Source organism: Eucalyptus grandis, chromosome 2 (assembly GCF_016545825.1).
Source record: "Eucalyptus grandis isolate ANBG69807.140 chromosome 2, ASM1654582v1, whole genome shotgun sequence".
Lineage (NCBI taxonomy): Eukaryota > Viridiplantae > Streptophyta > Magnoliopsida > Myrtales > Myrtaceae > Eucalyptus > Eucalyptus grandis.
In genome coordinates, this window is record NC_052613.1 from 48,144,046 (window position 1) to 48,157,939 (window position 13,894).

The 13,894-nt window shown below is 38.6% G+C and overlaps 2 protein-coding genes across 3 annotated transcripts; both read right to left on the reverse strand.

The window, feature by feature from the left end:
- Nucleotides 1-1,543, reverse strand: LOC104435558 (glycosyltransferase BC10). Its single transcript, XM_010048283.3, has 2 exons — nucleotides 977-1,543; nucleotides 1-715 (listed from the first exon to the last, which is right to left on the reverse strand). Exons 1-2 carry the CDS (start codon nucleotides 1,541-1,543, stop codon nucleotides 71-73), a joined length of 1,212 nt encoding a protein of 403 aa, XP_010046585.2. The 3' UTR covers nucleotides 1-70.
- A 633-nt stretch (nucleotides 1,544-2,176) lies between these two features.
- On the reverse strand, nucleotides 2,177-13,057 carry LOC104433264. Of its 2 annotated transcripts, XR_001984788.2 has the most exons (13): nucleotides 12,718-13,054; nucleotides 12,454-12,601; nucleotides 12,110-12,264; nucleotides 11,673-11,855; nucleotides 10,775-10,850; nucleotides 9,237-9,314; nucleotides 8,962-9,047; nucleotides 6,364-6,437; nucleotides 5,552-5,597; nucleotides 4,708-4,817; nucleotides 4,079-4,253; nucleotides 2,798-2,937; nucleotides 2,177-2,606 (listed from the first exon to the last, which is right to left on the reverse strand). XR_001984788.2 is itself a non-coding variant. In XM_010045941.3 (12 exons), the coding sequence occupies exons 1-12, from the start codon at nucleotides 12,982-12,984 to the stop codon at nucleotides 2,415-2,417; spliced, it is 1,590 nt and encodes a 529-aa protein (XP_010044243.2). In that variant the 5' UTR covers nucleotides 12,985-13,057; the 3' UTR covers nucleotides 2,177-2,414. The 2 variants fall into 2 exon arrangements, 1 of the variants encoding a protein (XP_010044243.2); XM_010045941.3 differs by lacking the exon at nucleotides 2,798-2,937 and having other exon boundaries at nucleotides 12,718-13,057.
- Nucleotides 13,058-13,894: the final 837 nt, after the last annotated feature.

Consider the following 13,894-nt stretch of genomic DNA (forward strand, 5'->3'; position numbering starts at 1 on the left):
TTATAGAAAACACACCTGCTACTCATGAGCCAGGTCAAGTCTTTATTTGACACTGCCATATTGTCCTGTTCTATGGGACAAAGCCAAGCAATGGAGGAGCTATCTTGAGGAGAGGCTGAAGAGTGTTGGGATGAAACTTTCGAGCGAAAAGGAAGCAAATTGAGGTCGTGATGCCATTATAAGTACAATTAAATCCATGTCTTATCCTATTCAAGAACACCTGAGAAACGTCCGTCCTTGTAAATTGTTTAGGGTGTGAACCGCCTCCCGACCAATCAACCCAAGTGATGCTCCTGTTCGAGTTTGCGCCAGGGCAGACTTTAGTGACAAGGGTTGGCAAGTAATGTTCGTCCATGTAACAAGGAGGCATGCAGTGGTTCCGGAATACGGGGTAGTAAATGACATCGGACACTATCTCGACAGCGACCCTGCGATGGACTTCGAACCATTGAGAGCCTTTACGCCACTCGGACAACGACACCGTGGGCCACATCCGTTTGTTGTACCGGCCTCTTCCCATGGGCCTTGGGTCGTCGAACGAGCCGAGGAAGCTCTGATTAGAGTTGATGAGGTAGCTGTAGACCGTGGTGAAGTTGAAAAGAGGAATGCACGCTTCCGAGAGTAACAAGAATCTCTCGTTGGAGAAGTCAAGCAGGGCATTAGCCAGGAGGCGCCTCTCAGCATCGATCATGCTTGCCCGTCCCCATTGAGCCGGCTGCAAAAAAGGGTTCCGCAATCATGTCATGATCACCTCAAGGAAATTACTTTCTGCATATCGGACCATTAAGCTGGGAATGCTTAACGTCCTCGGCAGCTTCCTATCAACAGCATGCAATGTGGTATTTGGTCACTGTAATTCAAACAACAGTGACGCCAACAGCAGATGAAGAAACATGAACTATCATTAACTCATTTTTCCCGGCCCTTCCACAGAGGAAAAGAACGAGATCAGGAATAAGGAGTAGATGACTCGAACCTTGCTCGGAATTCTGCGCTTGTAAAACACTGACGTCTCCGGCATCTCGTCATTGCCGAGGTCCACTGACATGTGCAGGTAGATTGAATAGAGATCCTTGTGTCCCTTGAAGAACCTCTCCCAAAGAGGAGCTAAAGGCAGACTTCCTCTGCTCAAGAACATGAAGGCCACCTTCGGCGTCCGATTATAAGGATACTCTAGGATATGGGGCACCATGGAGGCTTGCCATGCAAGTTCCTCATCACTCATTGAATGCCATGACGTCTCAGGACCCACTGGACCAATTGCACGTTCAAATGGGATCGGTGAAGAAGCGGCCAACGAAAAGTTGAATAATGAAAACGCTGAAGTGGGTACCAATGTAAGAAGTGGAGTCAGTTGAGTAGAATAGGATTCATCTGAAATAATGAACCTTTTCATGTGATCGTGAATGTACATCCCGAGGGCAACTGTGAAAAGCGCCATAGACAGACAGAAAATTATGGTAGCCATGATGTGAAAGCTCCTGTCTCTTCCAATGCGCACTGTGAGTTCTTTAATGCACACGGTAATCTTAGACCTCTTCATCTCTGCGGTATTACTGTAAGAAACCGTTTTTGTAGTACAGCGTTCAAGAGACGATGGCACAGTAACAGCTTATAAGGCGGACTCTTGGGGATGAGATTAGGGCTGAGCACGTTTTCTAGGAGATGTGAACACATGGTAAGTGCCAGGCGTTGTTGGCCTGTGAGTAGGCTTCGAAACAAGAAAGAGGAGCCATTTTCTCGTGAATGATTGCAAGCTCAAGCATCCCAGGCGAAATGCCGTATGGCATGAATTGAAATGCGAGGTTTACATTTCATGGCAGAAGCGAAACGAGAGACAGGTTGAGTATCTAGTCTAGGCAACTAAATCTTCAGTCAGATCAGAAGCTAAGCATTTCTTTACATATGGAAAAAAGGCATTAGAGTAATTATTTTAGGCGTTGACGACTTTTTCCAGCGTTTGAACCCCCAACATAAGTTACATACTGTTGGATTTTCAATGATTTAAGCACTGGCAATGTCCTTGTGCTCGTGACTAATGCTGGAACTAAATTAACTTTCAAATCCATCCTATGGTAAACAGACTTGTACATGGAATGAGTCTGCTTCAATTCTGATGTGGAAGAAAGATACGCGTGCCAGACTATAAAAAAAATTGCAGTTATGGATTGTTCAATATTTGAAACACCCAAAATTAAAGCTAGGATAGGGACATAGAAGTACCCTGCAGATTATCATCCTGCGGTGAGAAAAGGGAATGCACATATTTCCCATGTGCATCCATGTCTGAAGTACTACCGCAATAATCTAGTTCAGATCCTCTCCAGGCAGATAATCAGCTATACACAAATTTCATGTTTGACAACATAACCTTATAAATCTGCTCTGAAAACTAGGATTGCAAGTTCCTCTCTTTAACTACTCGACAATGAGCTTTTTTTTATTAAGTAAATTGAGGTGAAGCCAGCTATCAGGCCAGAAACTATAAATGTTGACTTGCTTAGCTTGCAGCACCTCACCATCAATAGATATATAAAGTAGGACCCAAGCCACCGAATGAAGAAATGCAGCTTACAGCTTCTTTGGAATTTCTGAATTGAAAATTCCTGCATCAGGGCAACAAGCTGTGATCAGTCAGTCAAAATTTGAAGATTTATAGAGTTACTATCGCAAGATTAATTTCCAGTAAGAAAAAATCTGCTGCAATTGCAGTGAACAATGTGTTTGCATTCTCATGTCTAATGATTTACTGAGTCAAATCAATTTAAAAATGCAGCTAAGAACTTTCGGCCCTTACATTCAAAGTAGGCAAGGTCCAATCTAAACTAGAGCAGGTGGAGGCAGGCCAGAGAGCAGCTCTCCTTACTTGGCCCCATGTTTAGCCAAGTGGTCAGGAAATGCAACCAAACTGTGACTGAAAGTGTCCATTGAAAAGTCCTGCAAGCTCTCAGCATCTATTCAGTTTTAACTCCAACCAAATTGTTCAGAGACTGTATGTGAAGGAAAAACAGAGGTTAATATAGCGTGACTTGTCTGTACAAGGGGATGAATCCTAAACCTTGCAAGGATAAGAACCACCATAAAGCTTTGAATATTTTCAATAAGATTACCAAATCTGGATTCTGGCATCCCATCTCAAATCAGTGATCCCTTAATATTAGATAAGAGAAAACCTCGTTTTTCTATGTTCTTCTCACTACCTGGTTCATCCTAGTTTCATTTTAGTTTCACTATCTAATGAGATCAACTTCGACATCACAGATCACTTAATACCCGGTATGCAGAGAAGATAGCTTCTTGGAGGCTGATATTAATCAAATCAACTTAGAAAGAGTTGCAAAATTTTACTGCAAATGGAATAGCTTTCCTCCATTGCTAGAGGCTAGCCATGGCTTGAACACATTCTCCCCAGAAAAAATCTAAATAGGCAATTTGACCAAATGTCAATCTCTTTCATAGTCTTCTGCAATAACTGGAGTTACATAAAGAAATAGCTTTGATAGCAAAATGTTATGTCATATACAATGCACAATTAGAAGCTCCAGAAGAACGCCATCAGAATTGATATGAAAAGCACCCTAGAATGAAGTACTTATTATGTATATTGTATAATTCCTTGTATTTCCATATTTCATAATTTTTGGGGAGGCTATTGAGCAACACGTGACTTCCATAGCCGTAACAAGAAATGCTATAACAGTACCCTTGCTAAGATAGTAAGGCTTGCTTTTGTTCACATACAGGACAACCGATGACTCAATGTGAGAATGGTTGAGGTGAAACAAGATTCAAGGTGTAAACTGGAAAATCCTTTACGCTTATTTTATTAAGAGAAAAAGTTCAGTATGGTCATTACAATTAATTCGATTCAGTTCTACAATTTCCAATGGAAGTAAGAAAGCATCTCTATTTTTAACCTGTAGGATCTAAATATAAGGAATACTCATTCTAAAAACATTAATTATTTTTAACTCTGTACAAAAATTAGTAGGCACACAGGCAGACCAATTAACCAACCCACACAACTAAGTAGCATTCAATTGTAACTGCAGGTTGAACGTTGAATTTTAGGACACACCTTTGGTAACTTATCTTGTTGGGCCAAATGATCCACGTGAACCCTCACATTGAACGTAGCATGAGGCCAAAAACTGCGATCAACCCCAGAATAGACATTTGCAACAATGTCAAATAATGTCTGCGCTCCATCTTCTATAGCTTTCAATATGGATTCCTCTCTCTGCCTACGATTCCTGAATACAGAAGTAACAGTGAGAGCTAGCTATCTGTCCCAGTTTAATTTCAATGTAGTTTTTTTTTTTTGAACAAAAATTTCAATGTAGTTTAGTAACCTAAAAAGATCGGGTTTAGGGAAAGTAAAGCAAATGCACATCTGACACCAATCATACACATGACACCACTCATACAAGCTGTGAGCAAGCAAAATTAATGTCTATGTTCATACTTTGCATGAGTTGAAAAACCAAGTATTTGTCCTTGAACAGTCAAAAAATTTTACTCTGCCAGTCATCAAATGATCCCACACAATTATTGACACCGATCTGAAAGCCACCAAATTTTTTTCTTGGAACATAACAAAAGAAACCTCCAAGGTGACAAATAAAAGTTGCAAGGTGGAGTTGTAATTATGGATGTATGTCTTAGTACGATAAGATAGGAGTTTAGGGAGCAAAGCTGATGACATACTTCAGATATCCACAAAGCATGTGCTTTGGCCACAGGTTGACTCTCCCGTGCATGGGGATGAGAGCATGTGGAGAAAGCTCCATGAATTTGTATGTTGATTGGAAGTAATCCTGGGCAAGCAAAAGGGTCATCAAGAATAGTTTCAAGATAACAAAGCATAGGAAAACTATATCTTCTCAGAAGATAATGGAATCATTTGTTAAAGTTTCCCAAACTACTGCACACTTGTTCAATCACATTTAATTGTAGAATCTTTTGGCAGCACTAGAGAAGAAGTGCTATATTCTTAATTGGTACAATACAGTTCCCACTCTCCTGCATTACTCCCTTTTGGGTACTGGCCAAATCAAGAACATAGCAAATCTTGCATATGAATGTAAATGCGTTGGTTGATATGGTCAATGATTTATCCTGTATCAGTCCCTTTCAGTTTTGAGATCTGTTTTCTTTATGGCTTTATTATATGGATTTGTTTCTACCCCCAATTGCCCTCTAGTTGAACTTCTCCATTATCAAAAAAATGTGCACATGAACATCTGAGACAGAAAATTGGGTTGACTGACTGAGTGTACCCAAGCCAGAAAATGTGAAATGAAAATTTTCCTTTTTCTGGCAAACTTCATATTGGTCGAGTCAAATTTTCATTTTAACTTTTCTTCAAATGACAACACTTCACACTGGCGATGCTTGATATAGTAAGCTTATTCTCTTAAGAGTTGAAATAGGATCCTATCATAGGGTTTCCAATTATTATCATTGGGAAAGATCCTAGAGCAACTAGTACAATCAATACATGCTAAAATAACAAAGGTAAAACATGAAGAGAATTTGTTATTGAACTTACAAAGATATTTCCACCAGAAGTAACATCCAGTATTGAACTTCCTTGGCTGAAGAGATCATTTCAGAGATCAAGACACCATTCAAGGGTGACAAACCAAAGGTTAGGAGTAAGCAATTCATGAATAAAATGAAAAGAGAGAGAAATGAACATGGGATAATGTAACTGCATTTGACACATCATTTGAAATTATCTCTTCTGCTATTTTTTCGCTCATCTTCATATTATTGAACCATCAATTCCCATGCCTAGATTGTGGATCATTTTTGCAAATACATGCATGCCCAGATTGTGGATCATTTTTGCAAATCCATGCATATTAAACTTAAAGAAATAAATGAGTCAAACTCAAGGGTACATGCTCACACCTCACTGAGTCAAAATCAAATAAAACATGAAATGGAAAAGCTACACTTTACCTATCTGTTGTTTTACCAGATAAACTCCAAAAAATTATAATATTCTAAACTAGCCACGCTTTATATCTGCATGACCTTTACAATTTTTAACCTAGGTAAAAAATATCAATAACAAGCACTATCCCTGATCGACCTACTTTTCCATGAATTTGCTACTCAAGTGATGACAGCATGTAATTCTCTGTTAGATTACACAAAATTACTTACTTTATTGTATATATAAAATAAAGTAAGCCAAATAAAACAATTAGAATTTAAGTAGGCTCTCCATGAAAGCTGATTGATCCACAGATACGAATATTTCCCCAAATTTAAAACCTCAAATTCTACAAGCACACATCCATATCCAGTTTCATAATGACCTGTACATAAGCTAGAGTCTTTCAAGAAACTTACCCCAAACAATGATCACCTACTATGAGTGAGTGAGTACTGTTGTGTAATAGTGCCAGATGTCCATCCGTATGACCCTGAGTTAAAGACTTCCTCCATAAACAACAAATAACAAACAAATAGATGGACATACTATTTCTTAAACCTGCTACTGCTAATTAGACAGGTAACAAACTAGAGAGAAATTAACCAATTGTCTATATGCCAAAACAATTTTTGTTTCAAAGCATCTGAACTGGCAACTATCTTTGTCTACCAAACATCTACAGTGAGACAAACTAAATAGTGATTTTGTATATGATCTCTAGACAGATTGAAGCACGAGTAGATATGTGGTGACATGTATAGTAGTGCAGAAAATGAACAACAACACTTCATCATTTACTTTCACCAACCAAAACCATGATAAACAAATAAGGAAGCAGACTAACAAACAACCAAAGGGTAAATTCTTATAGGTATATTTCACTACTAATAGTCTTCCTGCTGTAACTTTATGTGCATGCAGTATTTTAAGCCTGGAGTCTCGGCTGATGGTTCAAGATGCAAATACACTTCAGCAAAAATCCAAAAAAGTACATTGCTGATGCCAAGTAAAACCCAATCTTTTCAAGGCAACTACTACTAGCAACCCAAGAAGAAAAAAGTAAGCCAACACCTGCACGCTATGTACTTAGCTTTCTGGTCCAGTCCATCTACCCAATCTTACCATGACTGGAGCAAAACATATCGAGTTAGGCATGGTTGCCCCTAAACCACCATCCATGATAACTACCTTGAGAAGCAGCTGATCAAGTAGCTTACCAACTTCTTCAACATAGGTTGAGGAAACTGGAAGTTTCAAAACAAATGGAGGTTCCAACCAAATCCAGAGCTGTGCAACCCAATCTTGTGCACAATCCAAGACTTGGCAGACATAACTATAACAGAAGTTCTGGGCAATCATAAAACTAAAGGCGCTTCTAGGGTTCCGTATGAGAAAAAGGGGACCCCATCCCATGTGGAAAAAAGACTAACTATAGTTAATTTACAAAACCCAAACGATAATTTATGACACATGAGATTAATTTTGCGTTTACACTAACGACGCTAAATCTTATCTTACGAACACAAAATATAACTTACGCACATCATTTTGCATTTACAATATAATAAGGTATTTAATTACGATTAGATTTTGGTAGCAATTTACTGAGAATAATTATAGTTACAATCATCAAGAATTAGCACTCGCTCAATTTACTAATTACTAGGGAAACTACTACTTTAAAAGGGAATTACATATTATAAGATATATTACTACTTTGAATTACTGTCTATAAGGTAAATTACTTTGCCTTATGCGGTGTTATTACTTTGAAAGTAAATTACTCATTTTGAGAATTATAACTACAAGTAATTTATTACCTAAGAGAGATACAACTTTGTGAAGTCATCCTAAAAATCCAAATTAACACAAATATAAGCAAATAAGATGATTTGAAATCTCTAGACCTTGCACATCCATTATTTCACTTCATACCAAGAAGATGTTGTCACTAGTGATTATCCACAAAATATCACAATTTCCCTCAGATAGTAGCAATTGGGATTTCATCGTGGTCACTAATTCAAGTACCCTTTATACTTCAGAACTCAACAATAGAATCCCTTAGTAATTAGCCTACCATATTGTAATTTTCCTCAATCCGTCATAACTTATAGTTCCTGTTCTTACTTAATATACCTCCAATGATTGTAATTGGTCTAGAATCGTCATAATCTCGATTGCACATGTAGCTAATTGTTTCCCTTCTCACGTAGTAATTTAGCTATAGATTTCATACCCCGTAACTTAGTAATTAACCAATGGCATAGTAATGTACCGCAAATTGCTGTAGGAGACAGAAGTTTAAGTAATTGGCCTCAATAATCGTAAGTTACCCATAAGTTTATGTAAATGATGATCAGTGATCTACCTTTAAAAACAGGAAATTACCTTTAGTTCTCATTAAGCTTGAAAGTCGTTAATGACTGTAAGTTCTCTGGAGAAATAGTAAGCAACCTAAAATTTTTGTACTCACCCGTTCCCTATCCTTAGTAAACTTACGAAAATGAGTGACATTTCTTTCAAGTTTGTTAATTAATGCAGCCTATCCGTAAGTAATAATCATTGGTTGTCATCAGTTTCCTTCTTTAACTGTAAAATTTATAATCTTACTTCAGTAAAATTCCTCAAATGTCAGTGAGTTATGGCTTTAACAGGGAACCTATTACATTTCTTGAAATTGATCTGATGAACAAGATTTTTTGGCTTTCCATCCAATTTCCCATATTCTCTATGGGACCAGTCCAACAAAGCAGCCACCAGACCATGGATTTTTCCTAAAACTTGACCATGAAGAAATGTATAGAAAAACTCAACTCTAGCATTCCATTTGGCATATTTAAAGAAGACTGAAAAGTCATGAGCCAAATTAGTAAATCAGAATGGCAAATCTTAATGCATCTTGCATAAAATTAAAGTTTCCTCTGTCTTGTTAGCAACCTTTTGAACTTAATTTCATCTTATGATCCATAAACCATACAGTAAGAAAAGTTGTTCATATAAAGGTGAATTACCGGTGCAAAAATTATACTTAACCTCTGACCACCAATGCAGATGTCTTCTGCTCCCGAAACTGGAGTGGAACCAAGAGACCAAACATCTGCCAAAAAATAAATCAGCTAAGCATTCAACACCCAGGTACATTTGTGTGATTGTATTAACATTTACATGTATGTAGATGAATTTGTGGGTTTCTATGTAGTTTCATATCTGTCCTCAATGGTATAATTACAGAGGACAGACAAATTCAGAAAAGCATCAATGGGGGAAAAGTAGGCATTATCATCACCTTTCTGAATGCGAGAGATGGTGTTTTTATGTGCTAACAAGATGGCATCACTGTTGCATCTCTGAACGACTGAGAGACCTGAAAAAAATTTAGTGCAAAATATCATATGCCGTGCAGTGCCATAGCAATCAATTTATTAATGATAAAAGACTTTTGTTGCAGTAAACGTATGGAGGAGAATTCTATTATGAAATTAATTCCTCTTTTTAACCAGTAAAGGGTAGAAAAGTAGTAGAGAATATTAGAAAGACACTTTATCGATAATTGTATCAACCAATTCAAGACAATAAACACACTCAAATACCTTCCTTAAGCGTCTCCTTAAGACAAGCTTTCATAACAATTAATATTACTAGAGTACACAGCAAAAAAGTATTATCCAAGTAGAAACAGATCTAATATCGGTTTATTTCTCAAACTAGAAATAAATACTTAATATCACCTCACAGTCTATGATAAGGATCAACATTTGAAGACATTGATCCTAACTTGAGATTTTTTTTTGACACAAAATTTAATAATATAGTTCTTCCAGTTTTGGGGAGGTGGGTGGGTGTTTCTAAACCTGTCCATGGTGCTCACATCTATATTCAGAGAATGCAAGCAAGCACATGCGTGCCATAAAGCCCAAGGGTGCAAGCGACATTATGTGAGTTCGTTGATGTGTGCATCTGCAAATGAGAGAGAGATTTTGCCAAACATGACTATTCTAAAAGCTTAAGCTGTTAGATAAAGGCATGGTTTATCATTTAAATATTCTAACACTCTCCCTCTCGCTTAATTTGGTCCTTTTACCTAGTTCTAAGTGCGGAAATTTAATTGGGAGGTGAATGGGGCCTGGAAAATTTGAACTTAGGACCTCTAGCTCTAATATCATGTGAGAATATGTGGAACATACTCCAACTATTCTAAAAAGTTAAGCTGTTAAAAGAAGGCGTGGTTTATTATATAAATATTCTAACAGAGAGTACATTTTCTGCTATAACCAGAATTGTAAGACTCTAAAATCAATAGCAGCTCATGCATCGACCTACTGACCAGTCCTTCACATGCACCCCAACAGTCATTCTATATCCATCCTTGTAAACTATCAAATGACATAAGAGAAGTTGAGGCGGTAGTCCTAAAATTTTAAACTTGGTCCTCCACTCAAAATTTTAGGATCTTAAGGAAATGGATGCGCCAAGAGACCAAGAAAATTAAGGAGCATGATGCTCTCGGGACAAATCAACGTTCTCTAAACCACGATTTCTTCACTAATACCGATGACCATTCTTTAGGTGAAATTCTACCTGTGGATGAGTTATCTCAGTCATCCAACATGTGGGCCCCATGTGGAACCCAAGATGAGATCATTGGATCAATGGTGGACTGAGTCCTTTACCTTCCAATTCTTAACCGAAGTTGCAGGGAATAAAAAAATGACATAACGAACGATTCTCTATACATATTGGGTACAGTTTTGATTGATTAAATCTTAGTCCTAGAGCCCCTTTGGAAATGAAATAGCTTTCAGCACTGTATGAAGCTTAACTCACCTTCAATGTGATCATGGTGATGATGGGTGAGAAACACAATCAACTTTCTTGGCAAGACAGCAACAATTTTCCCAAGCTAATACATAGGAGATTAGAAATCAACAAGTTCTCAAAAAAGTTTGTAAACAAAAACAAAAGGAGATGCAAATCCAGATTGGTTACATGGACAGTTACTGACTCGCAACATTTAATACCATGTAATCTGTCGACAAGTAAAAATGCCTCAAATTTAGAATAGGTACTCATAGAATTGTTAGACGAGAATGACCTTTTGATCCATTTTCTTTAACCTTTTTTTGCTGAAAATTTATTTGCTGTATTAAGCTTCCCATGCACTATCACATCATTCACACATATGTTAGACTGAGGAAGCTATAACATTCTTATGTCATGAATTTATATGCAACTGCTGAATGCCGCTTAATTGAATGGAAATACTTACCGGACTGAAACTATGTAAATTATGTATTCTGCCACAGATATAGATAGCTAACTTCAGAATGGGCATATAATGAGTCTAGCCAAGATTTTTTGCTATGATGATTGACTGAATGAACAAGTAAAATGTGAAGTAAATGAAATAGGAAGTTTTACAACCATTCAAGACGAAGATGAAGGAAACTCTTTTATAATTGGTTTAGGCAAGTGAAAATTTTGACTTCAAGTGTGAAGATATGACTTTAGAGAAGAGGGTCGTCATAAGAGTGAATTAACAATGCGTAGGAACTCTAAAGACCAAATTTATTAAGATCACTTGGAGCTCATGGACTGACCCAACAATTAGAAATTAGCGGTTTCTGTTCGTCGTGTCTATAAAATTTAAAGGCTTAGAATGCACTTGATGGATCTAAGCGCCTCAATTATGCATGCATAAAATCAACTGAACTTACAAACTTACCTCTTCATGGTGTTGGGATCGGCAACCTGGATCAACTATGAGAGCATCTCCTGACATAATAAAATTACCTTCCCCACATTCATCTGAACTACTCGCAGGTGCAAACACCACTAAATTGGTGGTGTGAAAAGGCTTTGCTGTCCGACTTCCCATAGGAACAACTACAACACCTGGAGGATACTCCTGAAGTAAAAAGAGATTTTTTAATGTTTGCAGAGATTTGGATCAAGTATCACGTGTCATGCACCAATGTGGAATTCTCTTACGAGGACAGGCATGAAGGCCAGCCAAAGAAGTGCTTCATGAAGTCTTGCTATTGGAATGTGCCAAAAATAAAGATAACAAGTCTTGCTATCAGTGGAATATATTGCATAAATCCGCTCAACATCCTAGGGAACAACACATACACAGAGAAATTGACTGAAGCAAGAACAAACCTGATAAATTAACGTTGACGGGACCTTAAATTTGGATGGTGGCATAGAGTCATTTATTAGACCGAGAACCGTTAAAGGTCCAACGCGATCACTACTTGGTTTCACGTCCACGAGCCAATCTAGGCAACTTTCAACGGACATCCATTTACATGACTCTGCAAATGCAATCCTCACGGGTTATTCACATCCAATGGGATAAAACAATAGCCAATGAAATCCCCGTGCTCATGCTCATCCTTGCAACTTCCTGATGGCCAGAATTACTAAAATACAACACCCAAGCATACACACCTAAAAATGCTCCAGAAATTGCAGGAAAAAAATGCAAAGAAACGGCATCAAACCTGGTAAATTACAGTCCCCAGCGATCAATTTGCCCTCGATAAAGACCGTATTAACAGGTAATCCCGGCCCGAACTCCGCTTCTTCAACATACTTGAAGAATTTCCACTCTCCCACATCGGAAACCTCCAGTCCAACAAGCCCCAGGCCCTATCCGACCACAAAGTGTAGCAATTCAGCTCCACTTCATCCAATAAAAAAATAAAAAAATAAAAAAAAAAGAGATCACAATAATTCCAGTGGAGCGTCGCCAGTTCGCCGAGTACCTGGACGACGGCGGAATCCACATCGAACCGTCCCAAATCGACCTTCTCCGAGCACGCCGCGGCCGCGCCTCCGAGGCGGACGCGGACCTCGCCGGGCCGCCCCGCGAGGGGGCTCAGCGGGGCGGAGGGCAGGTCCCAGAGGTCGGAATCGACGTAGGAGTCGTACTCCTCGTCGCCGAACGCCGGGGGCCGCCGCTGCTTGGCGAGGAGGAACCGGGCGACGCTGGAGGAGCTCCGGAGGATCACCGCGAGGTTGTGAGCGGCCATTCGAGAGGAAAGCGAGAGCGAGAGAATTTGGGGGGGAATCAGTAGCTGTTGGCTCGCGCAGTGATGGTCCCGAATGTTCGGTTTTAAGCGAGACGAAGGATTAGTTGAAAGGCATCAAATGCGAGTTTCGGTTGCACGTGCGCCTAACCAAACCCCGCCCGCCAAAATGTCCTTTTTGACGTCCCCCCGTTGGGGCCCGTTGTCAGTAAAATCGAAGTCTAGTTTCTTTCTTCAGCCTCCCTAACGATGTCCGTAACATTTTTGTTTTTAGAATAATTTTTTTTATGTACTTACTTTCTTATGAATTTCTAAACAAAAGAATGCGTTTACTAACTACATAAAATTAATGTTCCCTGTGTCTTTGTTTCTATTGCATTCTATCTCATCGTATCACATTCTGTTCTTCGATATTTGAGAATCACCGTCACTTTTTTCAAATTTTTAATTGAAAGGATATACATAAATATATTTATCTGTATCATTAATAGTCCGAGGATCTGGGATGCTGTATTTCCATGATTGGATTTCATATTCGAATAACCCTCGTAATCGTAAGAAAGTAGGAACGTTGTTTTCTGGGAGAACCAAAAGGAACTTCAGTTTCCATTCCCCAAACTGTTAAAAAACAAAAAAACTTTCTTTATTTCCATTTCCAGAAACCGAACAAGGAAGAATTCATTCAGAAGATCAAATAGGGGAGCGTTCCGCCTTAGAGGGAAGCACCCGCGAGAGTAGGGGTGGACGAAGCGGAAACGAGAAAACTGGACTTATTGCTATTGATTCGATGATCCCTATAGGACGTGGTCTACCAATTGATATGTTTCCACAAATAATTGAAATTCAATTTCTTGACCTGTATCTTCAATTAACCCAAGGACTCAATCGTATGGATATGTAAAATACAGGATTT

Bases quoted from the DNA above. Each gene is read 5' to 3' on its own strand.
- LOC104435558 (XM_010048283.3), bottom strand. From the start codon at position 1,543: ATGAAGAGGTCTAAGATTACCGTGTGCATTAAAGAACTCACAGTGCGC. The intron at 716-976 runs GTTCGAGTCATC...CCTTTTTTGCAG, and splicing joins AGCGCAGAATTCCGAGCAAG to CCGGCTCAATGGGGACGGGC.
- LOC104433264 (XM_010045941.3), bottom strand. From the start codon at position 12,984: ATGGCCGCTCACAACCTCGCGGTGATCCTCCGGAGCTCCTCCAGCGTC. The intron at 12,602-12,717 runs GTACTCGGCGAA...GTGGTCGGATAG, and splicing joins TGGATTCCGCCGTCGTCCAG to GGCCTGGGGCTTGTTGGACT. The intron at 4,818-5,551 runs GTAAGTTCAATA...TTGCTTGCCCAG, and splicing joins CTTCTGGTGGAAATATCTTT to GATTACTTCCAATCAACATA.